Source organism: Ceratotherium simum, chromosome 26 (genome assembly GCF_057802395.1).
Source record: "Ceratotherium simum simum isolate JZ-2026a chromosome 26, ASM5780239v1, whole genome shotgun sequence".
NCBI classification, from domain to species: Eukaryota; Metazoa; Chordata; class Mammalia; order Perissodactyla; family Rhinocerotidae; genus Ceratotherium; species Ceratotherium simum.
Window position 1 is genome coordinate 32,141,654 of NC_141925.1, and position 23,342 is coordinate 32,164,995.

Sequence of the window (23,342 nt, forward strand, 5' to 3'; positions counted from 1 at the left end):
TTTATTACTTAGAAATGCTAACATACTATGCTTTTAGTTGCATGAGCATTCTTTGTTTCTCTGGTTGCTGGGTTCTGTGTGAGTCTAGTTGTTTTACTTTAGTTGAGAATGCATGGATTTGGTCTTCCCTCTTTTGGTTCTTGTCTCGTGCATTTATCAGCATTGCATGTTGCTTTGTGACTTATGTTCCTGTGTTTGAGTGCCTGGATCTTCCTCCCTATGACTAGCATCACCTTAAATACTTCATCCCTAACTTCCTCTTAATCTACTTTCAAAATATCTGTTAGTAAATGTCCTTGTGCTTCTGGCTTGGCCTTCACAAAAGCAGTCCATTCAGGAGTTTGGTCTTCCTAGGAACACTTCCTTAGGTGTCTGATGTTTTCTCTCCTAGGGAAGGCAGCCTCTGGAGTAGTCTGGTGGCTAGGGATTGGATGGTACCAGTTTGTTACTTTGATTTCTTGGCTGAATGTGTTTCTTCTTACAAGGTAAGGAAATTGATATCATGTCAGCTTGGTGTTTTAAAGAACTGATTTTATGCTAATAATGATTCAGCTTGTATTTACAGAGTTTTTATAGTTTGGTATATTAATGTATTGCATTTATATATCATTTTATATTTTACAAAGTGCTTTCATATTGTTATTTAATTTTTCTCAGCCCGCTCCTGTGAGAAAGAAAAGGCAGGTGTCATTTTTAAAGAAAACAGCAGTGTGCGGAGGTTAAGCAATTGTGGAAGGTTACACAGCTGGGAACGGTGTGGTCAGGACTGCAGCCAGAGCCCTTGACGCAACTCAGTGTACAGTTCCCATGGCCCAGGTTACTTCAGTGGGCCGTGACCAAGGGGCTAGTGACCCAGGTCCTTTTGCACCCTTCCTGTAGCCCCCAGCATGGCACCTTGCATATCCATAGAGACAAGTTTGATTGTTAACATGGGCTGGGAGACACCATGTTATAGGCAGGTTCTCCTGCAGGTAGATGCACACCTTGTAGATAAAACTGTAGCTGCATTTCTAACACTGTGGACTTCTGTTTAAAGTGGTGGGTTGAGGGGCCGGCCCCGTGGCTTAGCGGTTAAGTGCGCATGCTCCACTGCTGGCGGCCCGGGTTCGGATCCCGGGCGTGCACTGACGCACCGCTTCTCCGGCCATGCTGAGGCCGCATCCCACATACAGCAACTAGAAGGATGTGCAGCTATGACATACAACTATCTACTGGGGCTTTGGGGGGAAAAAAATAAATAAATAAAATCTTTAAAAAAATAAATAAATAAAGTGGTGGGTTGATTTTGTATAAAATTATCTAGAGAGGTAACAGAGAATGGTGAACCCTGCCTTTTACTTGTTCCAAGTTAAATGTTTTTCTTTTTAAATTCCTAGGTGCCTTCGAAATATTTGCAAGTTTTTAATCTTGCTCATTCCACTATTACTTTTACTAGGTAAGTAAAATTTGACTTAATTACCTTAGATGATTAATATATATGCATACATATATGTAAATTAGTGAAAGAATTGAGCATTTAAATACAGGTTTGAAAAGCAGTGTGTGTACATGTGTGGACAGTTGTGTTTTCTCTCCCTCAAGCTGCAGGTCTTTCATTGTGGGGCCAGGGCGATGTCCTCTCATTGCTGCCGGTGTTAAACTGGATGCACCTGTACAGAGCACAGAGGCCAGATGAGCCCAAGAACATGCTCACACCTGACCCTTCTCCCCTGACCCAGCCTCTGGCGGTAAGCGGTTAGATGCTCTCTGACCTGGTGCCACACGTCTGTGTTCCGCAGAGGATGCCGTCATGCTCCTCTTGAACAGAGTAGTTAAGTTGGGTGCCTTGTTTTTTTTTAATATTTAAATATTTTTAAATGTCAAATAAGCAAGTCTTATGGCTCCTTAAATGTTCTGAAATAGTTCAAATAATGAATATTTAAAGTAATCTCATTAGTTAATTTTAATTTAAAAAAATAATGGTATTCATTACTTTCGAAAATATGTATAAAGAAGAAAATAAATAGCACCCATAGTCTGCCACTACGGAAAATCACTAATGATGGACATTGTCATGCATTTTCCTTAGGTGTATTTGTGTGCATTGTAGGTGACATTTTGCTATAATACTCTGTTTGTAATTTTGACTTATCCTGTACTTAAGGTTATATGATGCTGGGTTTAATTTCTCATTTGTGTTGTCACTGGAGCTTCCTCTTACTGTTTCAGGGCGGTGACGAGGCTTTTCGCTCCCTTCGGATGAGCGAAGTCGAAAGGCAGATGACCCTTCTTTCTGGACAGTGTCACAACCATGATGAGAAGCTCAGAGAACTGACAGTTTTGCTTCAGAAGCTACAGGCACGGGTGGACCAGATGGACGATGAGAGTGAAGGGATGTTGTCCCTGGTTAAAGGTGTGGTGGAGCAACATTTAAAGGAAATCCGGGCCGGTGGACCGTCTGGCTCTGCGGTAATGCCGAGAAGTTCTTGAATGTTTTGTTTTCCTTTTGGGGGACAAGGAACAGGAAAGGCACTGCAGTGAGAAGGGGTCGTATTTCTAACTGTTGGGAGCAACATGCACTGAGGGGTGGTGTGGTTTCCTGGCACCTGCCAGCGACCAGGAGCTATGGTACTTTGACACCACCAGAGTGGGTGCAACCTTTGGGGCTGGGAGCACACCGTGGATGTGGGGGCTGAGGGTGGGGATAGAGACCCTGTGGGTAACAGCACAGGTGGGGATGGACTGCAGCGGGAGAAATAGGACCTTTTATGTCCTCTTCTACCAATTGTCCCTAGCCTGTATTTTAATTTGAAAATAGATTGAACATAATTCAGTGAAACTTTACTGGCACTGTCAACAGTGATTTGATTTGCATTTCCTATCAACATTATTTTGAAAAGTTCAAATCTGTGCTCTAAAATATCTCAAGATTGTGAAGTAGTACGAGTAACTACTGTTCCGTATGGAACCACAAGCCTCTGTATAAATGTCTCGTTTATTTGGTATTCTCAAGGGAAGCATTGTCAGTACACTTTCCTCAAAACTGAGGTTTATTTTCTTAAGTTCCAAAATGATTTAATTTAGGCATTTTGGATTGAAATCTTTAAAACACGTATTCACCCTTGTCTCAACAGCAAGCTTGTCCCTGATGTCCCTTGTCTCAGCAGAGAGCCCATTGCCCACGCAGCTGTCCATGCCACCGTCCAGGAGGGACCCTCAACTCCCCTCCCTCCTAGCGTCTCAGCAGTCTGCAAGGACCCCTGAGGGCTCCCTGGGCCCCACACAAAGCCGGTCCCGCTGTGCTCTTGAGCAGGCCTGACTGCTGTGTCTGAAGCAGCCGTCCCCCGGGCCTGGCTTCTCTAGTGAGCCTGCCTCGACTAGCTCACCTGGGATTCTCCCTGACCAGACTGCGAGCGCTGGCTCAGCCCTCCCGCCCCCTTACTCTTCTCCTCCAGCAGTGCCAGCACTTACCACTGTTGATACTGCTGCTGTTTAAATCGCTGTCTTCTACACCTAGTAGGGGCTAAAATGAATACCTGTTGAATGATCAAATCTTTTCTTGACTCTGGTTTAGCCTAAGGTGCATCTGTTACTGTTTCCATTGTGCTGTGCTGATGGTGTGCGGGCTCCTGAGGTCACAGGGCGTGGGCGCACCTTCCCTGCACAGCCCACATCGCCATGCTTGAGTTTCCCTATCTGCTCCCAGTCCTTGCATTGGTTCCTCAGTAGTTGCTTATTTTCAGTTTCTCAACCATCAAATTGACATGATTTCAGTAAGAGCCAGTTAACACAGTTATGTTTGTTCTGTTCCCATTGGCCGTTTAACAGCTCTGGAGATGGAAATGGGCGTGAAGGGATAAATCTAAACTTTGCAGATATGGAAGGGTTGAAGCTAGTCCGTCTCAAAGGCAGAGGCTGGTTTGAAAAAACCAAAATAGCTGGAGTACTCTAGGTGGCAGATTACTGGATTCTGTCCCGTGGGCAGGAGCACAGAGTCACTGCGGGAAGTGCACGGGTCTTAAGGAGCATCAGCTGAGGCAGCCTGAGCTATTCTCACCCATTGCAGGGGCGATACGGTGAGGAATCCTGAAAAAACAGACAAGGAGTGGTGAGCTGGCAACCTCAGTCAGGGTGTATTTACCCTCTCTTGTAAAGAAAACAGATGACTGTTCAAAAAAAACAAGAATCAGTTTATCTAGTATTGTGTACACTAAATTTTATTAGTGTAATAAATGGGCTCATTTTAAAATTAGATTGTAAATTGGGTTAGTACAGATTTAGCCCCTTCTTCTATGCTGTCTTCCAGTGTTTACCTGTATACAGGTATGATCATGATGTCATCTTAGTGCAGGGCAGCATCCTAAACTTCCCTCTGAAGCAGCCACACATTGGTGTTAAATATTTTAACTACCTGATAGTTGGCAATCTGCTGTCTTTTCCCTTGAGCTATGGGCATGTATTTATCTTATATATCCACATTGTCCAATAGAGTATGCCACTAATTGCATATGGCTATGTAAATTTAAATTAATTAAAACTATAAAATTTAGTTCCTCACTTGCACCAGCCACATTTCAAGTGCTCAGCTGCACATGGGCTGGTGGCTGCTGCACTTGAGAGCTCAGATCTAGGACCCTTTCATCGTGGCACAAAGTTCTGCTAGGCTACGCAGTTAAAGACAGGGAGGAGGCGGCAGTGAGGAAGCTTACAGCCCCCTTGAGTGGCTGACCTTTTTCCATATCAGTGCCCTGGGTTCATCTTTTCTTGATGTTCATCCCTCTGCTCTGGTTCATCTTATTTTTTGGGTGAAATTTTGTAAATCACAGAGATTATATTTTGGAACGAGATGGGATATAAACTAACAAATGAAACTCCCCATAATAACAGCATTGGTTACTCTGTCCTGTCTTCTGACCTGGACGTTGGCTGCTCAGGTGCACAGGGCCCATCTGCATTGCTCTCCCTGACTGTTGCCCTTGGATGAGGTGACAGGCATTGATTTTTCTAGAGCTTCCCAGGGAGCGGGTCTGATGATCTTAACGGTAAGATAAAACTACAGAGTTTTACCTTATAAGAATTGCTGAAGAATTGGTGGGGATGTGTTGAACTCTTATTTTCCAGCAGTTAACTTATGTTGAAAACCTTGGTCTCCCCTCACTCGATGCTGTTAATCACTGCCCTCACCCAGCCGGAAGAGGAGCTCACCTACCCAGCTACTTAATTAATCACTTTAGTCACCTGATAAAGTCTCTTCTGAAGGATGTTATCAAGTGTTGTGGGGAAATGTTCTGATGGGTTTATGTCTGTGTCTCTGTCACATATTTCGTGTGACTATGCGGTGGTTGGGAGGGGCGAGTGCATACTGTCTCTTTATCCATGGCTATTTTCCCTAAATCACTAAACACACTGGGTGCCTAATGAGTATTTGTTGAATGAATAGTAATTGATTTGCTTCCTACATAGAGTGTTTTCCAGTAATTCCAGGACTTCTTAATATTCTCATGTAACTAGAAAAGCTATTTGTGCATTTTAGCACAGGCTTAAGATCTGTAAAGTCAGAGATGAAGATGAGGACATTATTAGTGGATTACTCCCTCCAGAGTGCTCTGCCAAGTTGTGACCAAATAGTTTCTAATTTGGGGATATTCTGTGTCAAAATAACTTGGCCTAACTTGCCAGGTTTTTGTTTATTTGTTGCTTAACTTTCTCTACCATTTGTCCATTCATTTTTCTTTTCAAGACTGACTATATGACTTTCCACCAAGATCATGAATTGCGCATCTCAAACTTGGAAGATGTTCTTGGAAAAATGACAGAAAGATCTGAGGTATGCATTCTGACCTTTTAATTGTAGCCCCAACAAAGTGATTTCCTCCATAAAAGAAAGTCCACTGCAGTTAATGTTTCCATGATCCTTGGCCTCTAAAGGGCTTCTTTTAGGGTATTTGCTGCCATCCTTTATAAAACTGAAAAAAATACTTTGGACTCTTCCCTTTTTCCCTTGGCGATTCCATTTTATTGCTTTAATGTTTCATAGGTGTGTCCAGCTCACCGGTTCCAAGGAGTCTTTTGGAGGGGAAGCCTGAGCCCAGGAGCAGCCAGGGCACAGAGCAGGGCTGTGAGAGCAAGGCTGGCTCTCCAGGGTCCAGTCAGCCCTGGACTCAGATCTAGCCGTGCCCGGCTCCAGGGTCCCTGTTTCCCCTCAATGTCACGCAGCCTTCCACAAAGTGACATTGTCTTTAGAGGGAGAATGAAGGACCGGCATCTTTTGACAGACAAAATTAATTTTCTGGTGGAAAAGTCGGTTATTATTCAGAAGTTGGTAAAGGCAGAGGAAGGAGGCCAGGATGTTTGTGCTGGTGTAAGCCCTAGAGGTTATGGAGTGCTGGCTTCAGGTTCCCTGCATCATGAGTGCTGAACGCCAAGCAGGGCATATTAGAGAGGGCGTCTTTGTTGTTTGACCTCAGGGTTAGACGTGGCATAAGCCTTTGGGGACCTTGGGACGGCTGCCATGTTCTGACCATGTCAGAATCAGGCAAGTTCAGTTGGTTAGTTGATCAGATGTTTCCATGGTACCGAGGGGAAGAGGAGGGGCCCAAGGAAGACGCTGGCCTCTTGCTAGGAATACAGCACCAGTTCATGTGCTCATGTGGTCCCGTGGTGTGCTGGGAAGATCCGGACCTCGGTTAAATTGTAGTTTGAACAGATGTGGTATTCGACTTTGTGTTGTCCGCTCCTCCGTCTTCAAACAGACCATGTTAATAAGTTATATCTTCATGTGTAAATTTGTCATTTCCTTTTCCTTGTCCTTCCACATTTAAAAAACACTTCCCAGAGGTGGTGGCAACGTTCTGCTTCTTGGCCTGAGTGCTGGTTACAGGACCTGCTTGATTTTGAAAACCCATCAAGCTGTTCCTGTGTGATTTATGCCCCTCTCTGAGTATATGTTGTATGTCTTTTACAAGTTTACTTTGAAAGATAAGATAAACACCCCTCATCTCCAGCCAACAGGCAGGTCTGGACTTTGAGTTAAGGGGAGAAAAATCCCAGTTAAATATATGTAGTTATATATATATATATATATATATTTAAGTGTATAATTTTATGAAAAGCTAGTTATATAACTTGTATATTTAAACAGATTGTTTCTCATACTTTTTAGGCCATCCAGAAGGAATTAGAACAGACCAAGCTAAGAACAATTAGGTAGGATAATTTCAAATTAATTACTACTTGGTCTTCTGTGTTTCTCTCTTGTTGCGTGGAGCCGCAGCAGTCGTTAATGAGGGGACGCTGTTTGCACCTGGAGTCACTGGGCCTTGTAGGTGGAAACATTCCCAGCTGTGTATCTTTCTAGGAGACCCTTTGGAGCCCCCCGAGGACAGAGTGGGGTCTGAGGGGCTTGTTACTATCCACTTCTCTTCACGTGGCACCCCCAAAGACAGTGGTGCCCCCACTTTGGCCTGGAGAGACTCACTGCTCAGGTGTGCTTGGAGGGCCCCCTCGGGGCGCAGATGGGACGCGGCCCACGTGAGAGCACATGTCACAGTGGAGGGTAGACTTCTGTGCCTGGACCTCTGCTGGCACCGTTGACATCAAAGCTCAGGCCTTGTCCCCGCCCCAGCAGCCTTTCCAGTGGGAAGACCCCTGCCTTCTGAAATGGGCAGTTCTCACCAAGGCTCCAGCCTTCTCCCTTTCGCAGCAGTGGCCCTGCGCCTCCTCTGAGCCGGGTCTTTGCCATCTGAGCAGCCTGGTCCCGCAGCGGTTTGCTGGGGGGGGGGGGGTCCTTGGTTCCTCACCACCTGGGTTGTGTTTCTTCTGCACACCTTTCACTGGATCCACAGGGGCTCTCCACACGTGTGTGTGCACACACTCACATCAGTCCTGACCCTTTCATTGCCCCATTGATGCCTGATCCTCGAGCCGGGAGGCCCAGACGATGAGCTTTAACTTCCCATTTCCTGTCTCTGGCTCCTGTGCATTTGTGTAGAACCTGTATCACAATTTCAGCTCCCGTATGTCCTTCCGTAAGGATGGGTGTAAGTGTGAGAGCACATTCTGCTTTTCTTTCAGAGCCTTCATTTCAGTAAAAAGGGGTTTTGATAGGCTATTATGAGCTCCTAAGATGTGTATCCCAGAGTGTACTTTTTTGAGATATGAATTGTTGGTGTCTCAACAACTGTCCCTGCCTATAAGCCAGTGTAAATGTAATATCACAGAATTTTATATTATAATGTATAGTTCCCATATAAAAATGGAATTATTAAAGCAAACCCTAAAGCCATACAGTTTTAGTTCAGTTATCCCTTCCATTAGAATGAAAAATTCATATTCAGCTTTATAATGATTATATATAAATACTGTCTCATTTCTGAAGTCTTTTTATAATTTTAAGGAGATAGACACAGTTTTTGAACATGCAATAGTTTTGAGAGGTCTTTCACTTACCACTGAAAGAGCCAGTGTTGACGGCATTGGGTGGTCTTGCCTGAGTAGGTCTCGTGTCTGTGTACATGTGTGTGCATCAATGTGGAAGAAGTCTCTGGGGTTTTGGCTTGAAACTGGCTTTACATTTCCATGTTAACGTAGGACAAGTTGATATATTTACAGTGTTGACTGACCTGGGAATGTGGTCAGTTTCTCCTTTGTGTTTATTGACTGCGTTTTCTTGAAGCACTTGTGACTTATTTCCTCCTCACGTTGATTTCGCAGTGGAACTGACGAAGGGCAGCACCTCCTTTCTGTTGTGAGGCATCTTGAGTTGGAGCTGGGTCATCTGAAATCAGAATTGTCAAATTGGCAGCATTTGAAAACCAGCTGTGAGAAGGTGGATACAATCCATGAAAAAGTAAGTTTCCTTGGTTTATCATAGAAAGTAAAAGAACACTTGAGTTGATGTCTAATGTTTATTGTTTAATTTCAACTTCCTTTAAAAATTTTATTTTACTAGAAAATTTTAAACATTTAAAATAACTAAAAATTCAACTCTCCTCGGGGCCAGCCCCATGGTGTAGCAGTTAAGTGTGCATGCTCCGCTGCTGGCGGCCCGGGTTCAGATCCTGGGTGCGCACTGATGCACCGTTTGTCAGGCCATGCTGTGGTGGTGTCCCATATAAAGTAGAGGAAGATGGGCACGGATGTTAGCCCAGGGCCAGTCTTCCTCAGCAAAAAGAGGAGGATTGGCATGGATGTTAGCTCTGGGCTGATCTTCCTCACCAAAAAAAAAAAAATTCAACTCTCCTCAAATTTCCCCCATTCCAATAACATGTTAACACCTAGGTATGTATCATTCTATGCTTTCTTTCTGACCATAGCCACATACTAACATTTATTTGGGGATGGGCTATTTTTATGTCTTTTCACCAAAGTAAACTCATATTGCACTCTGTAGCTTTGCTTCCTATCGTGACATATCATGGACATTGTTTCAGGCCCATATATCCTTACGCAAAAGAGGAAATCTAGACATTTATAGCTGCGTGAAAATGAGAAAACAAACATTTGAAAGGCAAATCATAAGTCAAAGTCAGATGGTAGATTGGGAAAAAGGATTTGTAATACATATGATAAAATTATCTCTTGTGCAAAGAGCTCCTAAGGGTGGCAGGAAGAAACTCAGTGGAAATAATGGCACAGCATGTGAGCAAGTGATTCAGTCTCACTAATTGGTTTGTGGATTAAGATGAACAACCGTTCTTCAGTCCTCGTTGGCAAGAATGGTGACAGTCACATCCACTGCTAACTTGGGGAAACAGGCTTCCTTGTGGCTGGCGGCATTCTGAATACCTACAACCTTCTGGGGAAAAAAATCTTAGGATATGAACCACTCTCAAAGACACACACTCTGGGCCGGCCCTGTGGCTTAGTGGTTAAGTGCGCGCACTCCGCTACTGGCGGCCCGGGTTCGGATCCTGGGTGCGCACTGACGTACCGCTTCTCCGGCCATGCTGAGGCCGCGTCCCACATACAGCAACTAGAAGGATGTGCAACTATGACATACAACTATCTGCTAGGGCTTTGGTGGGAAAAAAAGGAGGAGGATTGGCGATAGATGTTAGCTCAGAGCCGGTCTTCCTCAGCAAAAAGAGGAGGATTAGCATGGATGTTAGCTCAGGGCTGATCTTCCTCACAAAAAAAAAAAAAAAAAAGACACACTCTTTGAAGCTAGCAGCCACACTCTTGGGACTCCTCCTGCAGAATGGAAGCACCACTGCAGACGGACATGAGGAAAGTGTGCTGAGTGTTGTGAGGTCAGGGCTGGAGGGGCCTGAGGCTGGGGGTGGCCAGAATGTCCCTGGCTAGGGGAGAGGTTGACTGAACGGTGGTGTCAGAGCTTTTTAAGTGACTGTTAGATCTGTGGGCATATTATAGAATGCTGTGCTTTTTCTTGTGCTTCTCCCCCCTCCATGCTTTATGACGCAAGAAGAGAAAGTTACATACGTAATTGTAGGTGTGTGTAGAAATAATGCACATGGACGTTTCTAGCAAACATAAAGGTACATTTTAAGGTATTTATATGACTGTTTCCTTACCAGACTGGATCTGAAGCAGGGGGCTCCTCCGTCTCTGCACCTCACCCCCAGGCGTGCTTCATAAGGGCTTGCTGAGGGGCACACGCAGGCGGACAGAGGGACAGAGCCTCTCTCCTTCCTGTGTTTGTGGGCAGACGTTTCATCTATGCCATGCCCTTTTCTATTCCTATTCTCTTTAATGTATTCCAACATTTTTGGAGGGGTTCTGAAGGGAAAAAGTTGTGTCGCATTTACATTATGGATTTTGAGAAGCTGTATGATACTTCCCAGATATCTAAGGTGATAGAAGTGAAGAGTTGAAGTGATTTACTTAAAAACTGTGAATTCGCATTATATTTACTGATGTTTTCACTAGGTGGATGCTCAGGTCAGAGAAACTCTAAAGCTCATGTTTTCTGGTGACCAGCAAGATCGTTCTCTCGAATGGCTGCTGCAGAAATTGTCTTCTCACTTTGTGAGCAAGGATGACTTACAGGTTTTATTACGAGATTTAGAGCTGCAGATACTGAAGAACATCACCCACCATATTTCTGTGACAAAACAGATGCCAACTTCTGAAACTGTAGTATCTACCGTGAATGAGGCAGGGGTTTCAGGAATAACAGAAGCGGTAAGTTGATAATGAGAAATATTTAAAAGTCATGTTGTGATGAAACTGATGATCTAGTTGTTAGGCTAGCCGATTCTGATGTCTTGTTCTAAGAATGGTCTCAGGGATGTGGTTATGACATAGAATGCTTAGTGCAGCGCGGTGTGGAGAAGTCATTGCTCAGTAACTTTTAGCTACTGCTGTTGTGATGAAGCTACTTCTTGGGGGTACTTTATCCTTCATTAGTCTTTTTGTCCCAAAGATCCTCTCTACCTGGGTGGCTGCATACCTTCTGAAATGACACAAACATTCCCTGGTAATGCAGTACCCAGCTACAGCTCCTAACTCCAGTCCCCGTGTCATCCACATTTTGTGGCTGCCAGGGGGTTTCTGGTTCAGAGCAGATTGTGACTATCTGAGCCCTGGGAGGAAGGCTGACACTCTCCACCTCTACCTGGTGGCCCAGCAGGCGGGTGCAGGCCTGAACTTGGAGGTGCTGAAGCACCCCCATGCCTGTTATCCCCAAATATCGTTCACTGAAAACATGTGCTGAATAGAAATGTGGCCTTTGGGCCGGCCCCGTGGCTTGGTGGTTAAGTGAGCGCGCTCCACTGCTGGCGACCCGGGTTCGGATCCCGGGCTCGCACCGACGCGCTGCTTCTCTGGCCATGCTGAGGCCGCGTCCCACATACAGCAACTAGAAGGATGTGCAGCTATGACACACAACTATCTACTGGGGCTTTGGGGGGAAAAAATAAATAAATAAAATCTTTAAAAAAAAAAAAAAAGAAATGTGGCCTTTGTTTGTCATTAACACCTGTCTTTCTCCCCTCTTCTGGTGTCTGGTCTTCTGCTTCTGTGCCTGCTCCATCCAGCAAGCACGCATCATTGTGAACAACGCTCTGAAGCTGTATTCCCAAGACAAGACTGGCATGGTGGACTTCGCTCTGGAATCTGGTGGTGAGTAAGGAGACTCTTAATTGCTGCATGAAATGCCCACTTGAAAAGCTGTTCCCTACCCCACTTCCAACAGCAAGGAACTCGTTAGAACGTGTAAAGATCTGAGAGAGTGCCTTATTCTAGGCGAGTCCTGGAGTTCTAGTTTCAGGTACAGTCAGGGTCTCCCCGGAACGGTGGTTCTTCAGCTTTATCGGGGTTTACCACCACAGAAATATGGGTTGGTTATTTATTTATGAACTTGTATGTTGTAAAATTTTTTTTTTTTTTTAAGTATAGAAGTCTTGTAAAGAAATTCATACTGGGCAGCATTTTTCAAACTATGTTTCCCAGAACACTAGTGTTCACTGTCATGTGAATACATGTTCCTCAGGCATTTGACGATTGATTGTTTAAATGTCTGCCGTGTGCCAGGGACACAGCAGTGAACCATAGTCCATGCGCTCCGGGAGCTTCCCCTCCAGTGGGGGAGATAGTTAATAGACAGAAAAATAGCCAATATCTGTCAAGAAAAGAAAGCAGACTAAATGAATAGGGTTATGGTGGTGCTATTTTGGTTCCCTAAAGAAGTGAAAAACAAAATGTGGTCCATTAAGTCTGGGAAGTGCTGCGTGTTACATGTATAGAGGCCCCAGACAAGAATTTTCAGGGCCAGATGTATTTGAAAAATCAGAATTGTGGCTTAGTGGAGTACTGTGGTCCCATACCTTCCATCACCAGACCCTCGGTGACATCTAGGCCCCCACACCCATCACACATAGGAACATTTTTGTGGAGAGGTAGGTGAACATTCACTACGTGAGACACATCAAGGCTATAAATGACATGTCCGTTTAGGGAAGGTTTTGCCACCATATATGTTACAGTAAATCTTGGTTTTCTGAATTTTTATTATTTAGGAATTACAGATGAGGGCTAGTGGACTAACATCATCTCTCTCAGAAGAAAGGAGTTTCTTAATACACTTTAGTATATTAAAGGGCTGCAGAATCCTCTAGGAGGAGTAGTGATTTTTACAACCCCCAGTCTGTTTACTTTACCTTATCCTAGTAGTTTAGGAAATCTGATGTCAGCCTTGAATGAGTGTTCTGGGTCCAGAACCCAGTCCCCGTCAGCTCTACAGGCTGGTCTGGACTCCTGCCATTCACTGTCCTATGGGATCTTAACGTGGTGGACAGGAACTGCTGTCCCATGTAAAAACCACCAAATCCTTCCAATGTTAGAGACAAGTCAGTAAGGCTATTAACTGTTCTCAGTGTATATTTTGTTTAGAATGACTTTTTTAGAATATTAAGTGATTTTATTTACGTTTTGAAATTCATTGATTTCTGAAGAAATCGTTTTTAATTCAGAGACATCAAATGATATTTTAACCATTCAATTGGGACCAATAGTTGTCACTATTTCTTAGAAGCATAATTAGGGCCGGCCCCGTGGCTTAGCGGTTAAGTGCGCACTCTCCGCTACTGGGGGCCTGGGTTCGGATTCCGGGCGCGCACCGACGCACCGCTTCTCCGGCCATGCTGAGGCCTCGTCCCACATACAGCAACTAGAAGGATGTGCAACTATGACATACAACTATCTACTGGGGCTTCGGGGAAAAAGGAGGATTGGCAATAGATGTTAGCTCAGAGCCGGTCTTCCTCAGCAAAAAGAGGAGGATTAGCATGGATGTTAGCTCAGGGGTGATCTTCCTCACAAAAATAAATGAATGAATGAATGAAACCGCAAGGACATGTGGCCCAACCCTTGTATTTAAAAAAGAAAAAAAGAAGAAGCATAATTAATCCTTACAGGTTTGTATATCATTAATTCAGAATTTTGATAATCCTGATGAGGCTGAACTGAAAAGGTTCTGTTACTAAACAAAGCATTTATCGACTCTTTATAAGTTTAAAAAATGAGTCACCATATTTAAGACGACGCTTTTTTAGAATGAGAATAGGGTATTTTAAAAAGATAATTCAGTGGTTTGGAAAGGCAGGTCTGTTGATCAGGTGGATCAAATCACTTTGTTTTCTTGTTTAAAATGTAAATTCCCCCGGCAATCCCCTTCCCCCATTAGCGGATGGGAGGGCTACAGGTGCCTCTTGGGATACAAACTTTTCAGGAGTTTTATTATTTATTTATTTGTTTGTTTTTATCTTTAATTTTTTGTTATTGCTTCCCCTACTGACTTGTTTGTTACAGCCTGCTTTGGCACCAACATCCTGTCTGCCCGATTTCCTGTGGAGGGGCAAACTGGACTCTTTTTTTTTTTAGTTCTTCTTTTTTATTATTGAGATATAATTCACATAACATAAAATTCACCATTTTGAAGTGTAAAGTTCCTTGGTGTTTAGTATATGCATTATGTTGTGCAACCATCACTGTTATCTAATTCCAGAATAATTCTGTTACCTCAAATAGAAACCCGGGACGTGTCGGCAGGCACTCCCTGTCCCCCCAGCAGTGGGTCACTGTCATAATGTTATATCACTTTGGCTCATGAAGTAGGCCCTCTAAAAGGTCACCTGCTAGGTGACACTGGGGCCTGGTGGGATCATTATTCTTTATTTAAAAACATGAACAAAAGTTCATTTAGCGTCACTGTCCCTGTAGTAGCAGATAAGGGGCTAGGGGGAAGCCAGTATTTTAGGAATCTTTCCAGTTCGACAGGTACAGATTGTGTGTCCTAAAGCAATTGCAAAGTACTAACCTGAATTTGGGAAAAGTAAAATTAAGAATGGGGCAGGTGTTAAAGCAGAAGGTTCTTTTACAAGTTAAAAACTTGGGAATTTTTAGAAAATTTCAAATCAGCCCCTAAGATGGGTACTGACATTGCTCCCAATATCAAACGTCCCCTCTGCTCTCAGGTGGCAGCATCTTGAGCACTCGCTGTGCTGAGACCTACGAGACCAAGACAGCGCTGATCAGCCTATTCGGCATCCCGCTGTGGTACTTCTCCCAGTCACCCCGCGTCGTGATCCAGGTAAGCGAGTGCTGTCACTGTCACCGTGAGGGCTCCTGACTGCCATGGGGCTGGGGAGGCCTCAGGCATAATCAGAGGCTGGTTTTGACCGATTTAGTGATATGTGTTTTGTAGCTTTATTAAGGTATAAGATACAGAAGAGTGTGCAAATAAGTGTACAGCTCAGTGAATTTTCATAAAACAGACACATTTGTGGAACTAGCACCAGACAAAGAAACAGCTGTCCCAGCACATCTAGGTCCCCTCTGGTCCCCTTCTGGCCTCGCAGGGTGACTTCCAGTACCATCAGGTTGTTCAGCGTGTGTTTTAATGTTGTGCAGGTGGGGATCACGTCTTCACCGTGTTGGTGGTTCCCGTCCTGTCTGTCAGGCGTCCTGATGTGAGCGGACGGTGCTCACTGTCCAGCTGGAGGGCACCCCCAGGGAGATGTAGGTTGTGCTTTTCTCCAGTTTTCAGAGCGATGGCACAGGTGGGGACAAGCACATTAGCCTGACAAGGAAAACCCTCCCTTTCCAGCGGTCCTTACTTGGCACTCACCGCTGACCGGGCACTCGTCGCCCCTCTCTCTGGGAGCAGCACTGCTCGCACAGGGCCTTATTCTACGCAGTTGGTTGTACCGACTAAAGGACTAAAGGATGAAGAATTTAAATTGTCGGATACATTTACTTTACCTTGGTACTAAAAAGCTGCCTTATCTTAATGACATTTTTTGAAGATAATTCAAGTAATTTCTTTTATGTGAAACATCCACATGATAGCTATCTTTCATTTAAAAAAACACAAGTCCAGTCTTAAAGAATTCTTGAATTAAGTTGAGCATTAAGTAAGTATCAGTCAACTTAAGATTTCGGATCCTCTGATCTGTCCTGATAATTGTCTTGTCCTTGGTTACCCAGCAGAAGTGTCTGAGGCGCACGACTGCTGGCTCTCCTTCAGTCGTCAGCGCCTCTCAGATTCTCCAGGCCGTCCCGAGAGAGCCATTGAAGGCAGGTGCAGACTCTGCCATGCACACCAGCACAGCCTCTGGCACGTGGCCTGCGGTGCCAACAGGACCCTTCACGAGTTGCCTCAGGCTGCACCAGTCTGCTCTTTGCCATAATATGGTTCAGAGTCTTGATATTCTTTCTCTTTTTTTTTTTTTGCGAGGAACATTGGCCCTGAGCTAACATCTGCTAATCCTCCTTTTTGCTGAGGAAGACTGGCCCTGGGCTAACATCCATGCCCATCTTCCTCCACTTTATATGGGACGCTGCCACAGCATGGCTTGCCAAGTGATGCATCAGTGCATGCCCGGGATCTGAACCGGCGAACCCTGGGCTGCCGCAGCAGAGTGCACTCACTTAACTGCTTGCGCCACTGGGCCCACCCCAAGAGTCTTTTTTTTTTTTTTTTGAGGAAGATCAGCCTTGAGCTAACATCCATGCTAATCCTCCTCTTTTTGCTGAGCAAGACCGGCTCTGAACTAACATCTATTGCCAATCCTCCTCCTTTTTTTCCCTTTTTCTCCCCAAAGCCCCAGTAGATAGTTGTATGTCATAGTTGCACATCCTTCTAGTTGCTGTATGTGGGACGCAGCCTCAGCATGGCCGGAGAAGCAGTGTGTCGGTGCATGCCCAGCATCCAAACCCAGGCCACCAGTAGCGGAGCACGCGCACTTAACCGCTAAGCCACGGGGCTGGCCCCCGAGAGTCTTGATATTCTTGACATTCCCCAAAACATCCCACTGGTCCACAACACTGTCACCACTGTGCTGAGTGGATCTGGTGGTTGGGATGTAGCGAGTACTTGAGACCTTAGATGTACGCGAACAAGAGAGTGGGAGACCAGCCCACTCGATAGGGTTCTCTCAGGAGAAACCACACAGTGACCTGAACGGGAAAGGTGAATATAAGGAACTGTTAACTGTGATGGGACTGTAGGAGAGAGAAGTAAACAATCGAGGAATGGCAGACATAAGGATCAGCTCCTGCTCCTACTCCTATGACTGAGGCAGGGCACCCAAGACGGCGTCTTCCCAATCCAACCCCAGGGCTCAGATCCAGACCTTTTTGTAGAGGGCACAGCCATGGCTCACTGCATGGGGCCACACTGGTGGAACTTGCCAGAAACCCACCCTCCAGGGTGCTGGGGACAGCTGTTCACATGAGGTGACTCACAGGAGGCACTCTGCTTCAAAAAACTCCTGTGAGGGATGCCAGGAGCAGCTGCAGCATCCCTCCAGCCCCCTCTGTGGACAGAGCTTAATCTTTGGGCTGGTGAAGGGAAACTGTTGAAAGGGCCCAGATCATTTTCACAGGGCAGGCCAGAGGGTGAACTTGGAGCCGAGAGGCAATAAGGCAGTAGCTGGCACAGAGGATACACCGGAAATGAATGTGGGCACGTCATTCCATCTTTCCTTTATGAAAACATGAATAAATATGCATGTATTGTCATGTCCTCGCCCCTTTCCCTCCTGCTTTCTCTTACAAGGTGGCGTGCTGTGTGCTTTGCTGCCTTCACTTGGCGTGTTCTGGTCAGCACGCATAGCCACCCAGCTGCCTGACACCTTCCTGCAGGGTGTCCCACAGCTTATTCAGTGAGGCCCTATCCAAAGGCACATGGCTCCTCTTTTGCTATTAAAAGTACTCTTGCAATAAGTATCCTATGTCTGTGTCATTTTGTATTTTTGCCAGTATATCTTAGGGATAGAAGTGGGATTACCAGGTCAGAGGGTGAATGCATAATCAGTTCTGCTGGATGTTGCCAAATGGTCTTCCTGAGGTTGTCCATCTTGAGGTGGACCCGCGGTGTATGTCCCGAGGTTGTCCATCCTGACGTGGACCAGCAGTGTATGTCCCGAGGTTGTCCATCCTGACGTGGACCAGCAGTGTATGTCCCGAGGTTGTCCATCCTGACGTGGACCAGCAGTGTATGTCCCGAGGTTGTCCATCCTGACGTGGACCAGCAGTGTATGTCCCGAGGTTGTCCATCCTGACGTGGACCAGCAGTGTATGTCCCGAGGTTGTCCATCCTGACGTGGACCAGCAGTGTATGAGATAGAGCGTGCATTTCCGCACAGTGTTAACAGATTTTGTCAAACTTTTGGGTTCTTGTCATTCTGTTAGGTGAGAAGTGGTAACACTCTGTCCTGTACATGTGTGTTTCTCTTGTTTGTCATGTGAGTGGAACATCTTCTCGTATGTTCGAGGACCATTTACATTTACTTTTCTCTGACTTGACTGTGTGTTTTCCCACCTTTCTCTGAGCCCTGCTACCTTGACTTTCTGTGCTGGCCATTGTGACCCTTTGGGATTTAAGTTGCACACCCCTTTCCCCAGTCTGCCTTTTGATTTTGCTCATGGTGATTTTTACCACACAAAAGTTCTTTTATTTATAGTCCAACATTATAAGTCTTTTCTCTTATCGCTTCTGTTTTTTCAGTGGTTAAGAGCCTGTTCAACTATTAAGTTTTAGTACTTTGCCTTTTCCCCAGCCTGACATATATCCAGGTAACTGCTGGGCATTCAAAGGCTCCCAGGGCTACCTTGTGGTGAGGTTATCAATGAAGATCCGCCCGACCACCTTCACACTGGAGCACATACCAAAGACGCTGTCACCCACGGGCAACATCACCAGCGCCCCCAAGGACTTCACAGTCTACGTGAGTGTGCTTGGTCCAGGGAGATGCCAAGAGGCACTCTCTTCCCCATCCCATCCTGGGAATTTCCCAAAGATGAGCCCTGTAAAGGCTGATGATGTGAGTGTATTTGCAGGGGGTAGCTATCTGTCCTCCCTCTGCCCTTTAATACTCTTGAGGATACAGATGAAATGTTGAGGGGACTATTCTATTACTTTTCCCAGGGAGGGTAAAAGGAGCATGTTAACTGATGGTCCAGTTTGTGTGTGGTGCTGGACAGATGAAAATAAGCCTGCCTGACCTGGAGAATTTTATTCCATCTCTCTGGTCTATTCAGCTATAAAGACAGTTCTGACAACGGTATGGTGTTGAATTTACAGAAAAGAATAAGGAAGATGGAAAAACACAACCTAGAATCCCAGCACCTAGAGAAGTCACCATGAATATTGTAGCATTTTTTGGTCTCTTCTTTTTCCCTTTAAAAAATATAGTTGAGACAACACAGTTCATAAAATTTTGTTTCCTGCCTTAAAAAAACAAATTTACAGGGCCGGCCCAGTGGCGCAAGTGGTTAAGTGCGTGCACTCCACTATGGCGGCCCGGGGTTCGCTGGTTCGGATCCCGGGCTTGCACGGACGCACTGCTTGTCAAGCCATGCTGTGGCGGCATCCCATATAAAGTGGAGGAAGATGGGCATGGATGTTAGCCCAGGGCCAGTCTTCCTCAGCAAAAAGAGGAGGATTGGCAGATGTTAGCTCAGGGCCAATCTTCCTCACAAAAAAACAAAACAAAAACAAATTTACCATAAATATTTTTCCATGGCGATTAACTCTATAGACACATCTTTCAATAGCAGCATAAAATACCATTGTATCACTAAACCTTTATTTACCTTACCTGGTCTCCTATAGTTGAGTATTTGAATTTTCCGAGTTTCAGGGTAAGTGCAACATCTTCCGTTATTTCCTTAGATGAGACAGTCAGAGTGGCATTGCTGACTCAAAGGGTGTGGAGAGGGCATGAGCATTTCTGTCAGTGTATCAGAGAAGTGTGATTTATCTCATGGTCCCTTTCTCACTGAGGCTTCTTTCTTTTAAACTCCACTAACTTGGTAGGTGAAACATTGTAACCTACATTTCTATGTATCTCACGTGTGTTTCTCTTCTTGTAGATTCTAGTTCTGTTCATTTATCTTTTGGGATCTTAGTTTCCTTATGAATATTTGAGCTTTTTAATGTATAACTATTAATCACGTCATTCCGTTAAGGTACCACTTCCCTGTCAGTCAGTATTTTATATTTGGCTTCCTCTGCTTACTGCCTGTAATTCCTTCCGTGGATTTTCATACGTAGGATGTCCTGTCCCATGTGCAACAGACATTCAAGTAGTCACCTCTATGTCCCACTGGTTACTTTTTATTGTGGTCAGATACACATAACATAACATTTACCCTCTTAACTACTTGTCAGTGTGCATTTCAGGGGCATTAAGCACGTTCACATTGCTGTGCAGCCATCACTACCATCCATCTCCAAAACTCTTCATCTTCCCAAAATGAAACTGTCCCTACGAAATACTGACCATCCCCGCCCCTGGCACCCACCCTTCTACTTTCTGTGTGAGTTGATCTCCTCTGGGCACCACATTCTGCTGACTGTTCTCATTTCCCACGGGCTCATCGGGTATCCTGGGTCTCCACTTTGGAATGTGGAGAGCAGCAGTGGGCCATACGGGTACCGAGTGTGGTCTGTGCAGTCGGACAGTCATTCTCTGCCGCTTGCCCTCTTTCAGCCTCCAATTTCCTCATCTGTATAGTGGGAGGAATAGTACCTCCCTCGTAGGGTTGTCGTGGATTGTGTGAAGCCTTCCCCAAGAGAGAAGGCCTTATCACCCCTTCAGTGGCCACTCTCCCAGCTCAATCCTAATTAACTCACTGTCTCTTTTCCATTATTTACTGACTGTATGGTTTTGGTTTCAGGGATTAGACAATGAATATCAAGAAGAAGGGCAGCTTCTGGGACAGTTTATGTACGATCAAGAAGGGGAGTCGCTGCAGATGTTCCATGTGCTGGTAAGGACCTGTGTGGTCACACCCGTCTGTGGGTTCCTGAGTCCCCTGGCTTCTCGTGTGACGGGACCTGGAGACATTAACAAAACTGTCTAGAGTGTGTGAGGGTCAGCCTCTGAGAAAAGTGCATCTGAGCTCCCCAGCTCTTCTTTTCCCGAATGAACCTTTTTAGTGTCTATCTTGCTCTGCAGGAACCTGTCTTCAGGTACTGAAATGGAAGGTACATCTCTGGCTCATAAGGAGTTCTCAGGTTTACCTGAGCTTTGTGTCCTATGACAGATGACTTAGTTCATATTGAAAAACAATTTCCAACTTGGCTACTTCCTCTCAAATACAGTAGTTGGGGACGTGATTGGGCTGGGGGTATTAACATAAAATAAGTGTGATTCCCCCCCCTCAATTTCAGAAAAGACCTGAAAGAGCTTTCCAAATTGTGGAACTTCGGATTGTTTCTAACTGGGGCCACCCTGAATACACGTGTCTTTACCGGTTCAGAGTCCATGGAGAGCCTGTCGAGTAAACAAGCCACTACTGTTCTTGTACATTTTGTATATACTGGGACAGCCTGAAACACTGGAATCCTTCCTGAATGAGGCATGTAGAACAACAGGATCACATCACCCCTTAAATAAATGTTACAACTGCCAGCAGGAGGACGTGGACATGGAAGCGGGGAAGGCTCTGAGCCCGGCTTGCTGTTCTGTCCACAGAAAACACTGCATGTTGAGTACTCGGGTTCCTGGAGATCCATCAGCCGTGGGCGATCTCTGTGGAAGTCTACTCACTTTGTTTTGGAGATTTGTTTTTGAATGTAAAGCTCTCTTTATTTTCTTGACATCAGGAACAGAGCAGATGAAGTTAAAATGTTTGAAGTGTTCTTGAAGCTTTGATATTTAGCCTTTGGCAGCCCTTTTAAAGGACTTTTGGGGGCAGATATATTACAGCTGTTCAATCCAGCACACATTTCTTTCAGGCAAAAACAGTGTCACCAAATTTCAGAACTCAGCACTCCTTTCCTTTAGGATGTATTTCTCCTTTATTCAGCGCCAGTAGTTGTTTTAAGTTACCAGGTGGGGAAATAACAGAAATGGGTTTTTCTGCTTAGTCTGCTCCTACTTCTGAGAAGGATTTTCAGAGTCAGGACTCAGTGTGCTAATATCCATTCATTCTGTCGTAGCTGAAGTGAGTCTGATTTGAAGGGGGTGGTCTGGATCCCAACAGACACGTCCGTAGAGTTCTCAGGTGCCCCACCAGGCTCAGCCCCCTGGGCCACCCGGAGGTTTCCTTTCACAGTGTGAATAGGAACCAAGAAATCCAACCTTCCGGGTGTTTTCAGGTTTTGTTTTGAATTTTGCTGAAAAGTGAACACTAACATGCTCTAAATCTTTCAGAGGCTTGTTTTTATTCCACTGATGGTTATCAAAGGAGGTTGTCCGGTGCGGCACATTCCTGAAACTGTTGCATTTTATGCTTATCGTTGTTCTCATAGCTGTGCTTCCTCCCGGTGCAGGTGGGGTTTACCTTGTATTGCGACTGTCGGCCATTCTCACTCACTTCCCGAGAGATTCGTTTGGTTATAATTAATATTTAATATTGACTCTTCATTGAGCAGACTTTATAAATGAGGTGTCTGCAAGGCACTTCAAATGTCACAGATGTTTTACCTTAAAGTTTTATTGGGTTAAGACAGTTTTTTTTGTGTACCATAAATGTTGTATTTTCAGAAAAAGATAAAATGATGGTGCTGACTGGTTTTCTGAAGAGTTTTATGTATATTGCACAACAGTCCTCAAATATACAAAAACTACATAAAGTAGCATTTTTTTCACTCTTAGAATTGGAACTAATGCCTATGCAGTCAAGTTGGATAAAATGTATACAGATGTTTCATATATTACAGGATAAATATATAAATCAAAATTTCTTATATAAAACTAAATTTGGGAGTTGGGTGGAAATATTTTGAATATTAATTTATTTTTAATGATGCAGGATAGGACTCTGTGCAATGTATTTTTGTAAATGCTTTTCAAAATATTTGTCTTTGTTAGTCCTTCCTTTGCTGCCACCAAATTAATAAGATGCTGTTGAAATGTTTAAATAAAGAGTTTTAATTTTTAAAAGTGCATGTGATATTTCAAATGAACAATAAACAGTATATTTCCCTTTTCTCAATTTGCTTTTGTTTCTGCCCGTGGAGGTCTGGGGGAGGAACGACTAGATGTGCCTGTTCTTTCTGCCACGTTCTATGTCACGGGCTTTTTAATGGAGACGTGTCCTCACACAGCTCCCCCAGCTTTACCCTGGGCCATGGCCGCCTTACGTGGAGAACAGGCTGCAGTGCAGAGAAGATGGCTTGAGGAGAAACTTGGGAGAAGAGGGGATGGGTCTCCTCGGAGGAGCGCTTGTCCCTGGGCCGCTGTTGCTGAGGGTGGGCGCTGGCACGGCTCCCCATCAAGCCGGAGCAGAGTTCGTTCGCTCCGTGTTTACCGGATGCCGGTGTGTGCCGCACGGCGCGGAGATCACTGCGAGCAAGGGCGGAGCTGAGGGAGGCCCACGTGCCACGAGAGAAGGGGCTGGGCAGCCCTCTGAGGAGGTGACACTGGGGGTCGGGACAGCGGGAGGAGTGA

The 23,342-nt window shown here is 45.0% G+C and overlaps 1 protein-coding gene across 6 annotated transcripts in view; it reads left to right on the forward strand.

Annotated features, from left to right (window-relative positions):
* The window catches only part of SUN1 (Sad1 and UNC84 domain containing 1), a 61,002-nt gene extending 38,120 nt beyond the window's left edge, over nucleotides 1–22,882 (forward strand). For all 6 annotated transcript variants that reach the window (XM_087417432.1, XM_087417433.1, XM_087417435.1 and 3 more), the window contains 13 exons: nucleotides 392–485; nucleotides 1,377–1,435; nucleotides 1,582–1,727; nucleotides 2,209–2,448; nucleotides 5,720–5,806; nucleotides 7,142–7,185; nucleotides 8,692–8,827; nucleotides 10,867–11,121; nucleotides 11,976–12,060; nucleotides 14,913–15,028; nucleotides 18,501–18,668; nucleotides 20,623–20,715; nucleotides 21,119–22,882. In XM_087417432.1, the coding sequence (XP_087273558.1) occupies nucleotides 392–485; nucleotides 1,377–1,435; nucleotides 1,582–1,727; nucleotides 2,209–2,448; nucleotides 5,720–5,806; nucleotides 7,142–7,185; nucleotides 8,692–8,827; nucleotides 10,867–11,121; nucleotides 11,976–12,060; nucleotides 14,913–15,028; nucleotides 18,501–18,668; nucleotides 20,623–20,715; nucleotides 21,119–21,232 (1,637 nt within the window). In that variant the 3' untranslated portion in view covers nucleotides 21,233–22,882. The remainder of the gene's footprint in view (nucleotides 1–391; nucleotides 486–1,376; nucleotides 1,436–1,581; nucleotides 1,728–2,208; nucleotides 2,449–5,719; nucleotides 5,807–7,141; nucleotides 7,186–8,691; nucleotides 8,828–10,866; nucleotides 11,122–11,975; nucleotides 12,061–14,912; nucleotides 15,029–18,500; nucleotides 18,669–20,622; nucleotides 20,716–21,118) is intronic.
* Nucleotides 22,883–23,342: the final 460 nt, after the last annotated feature.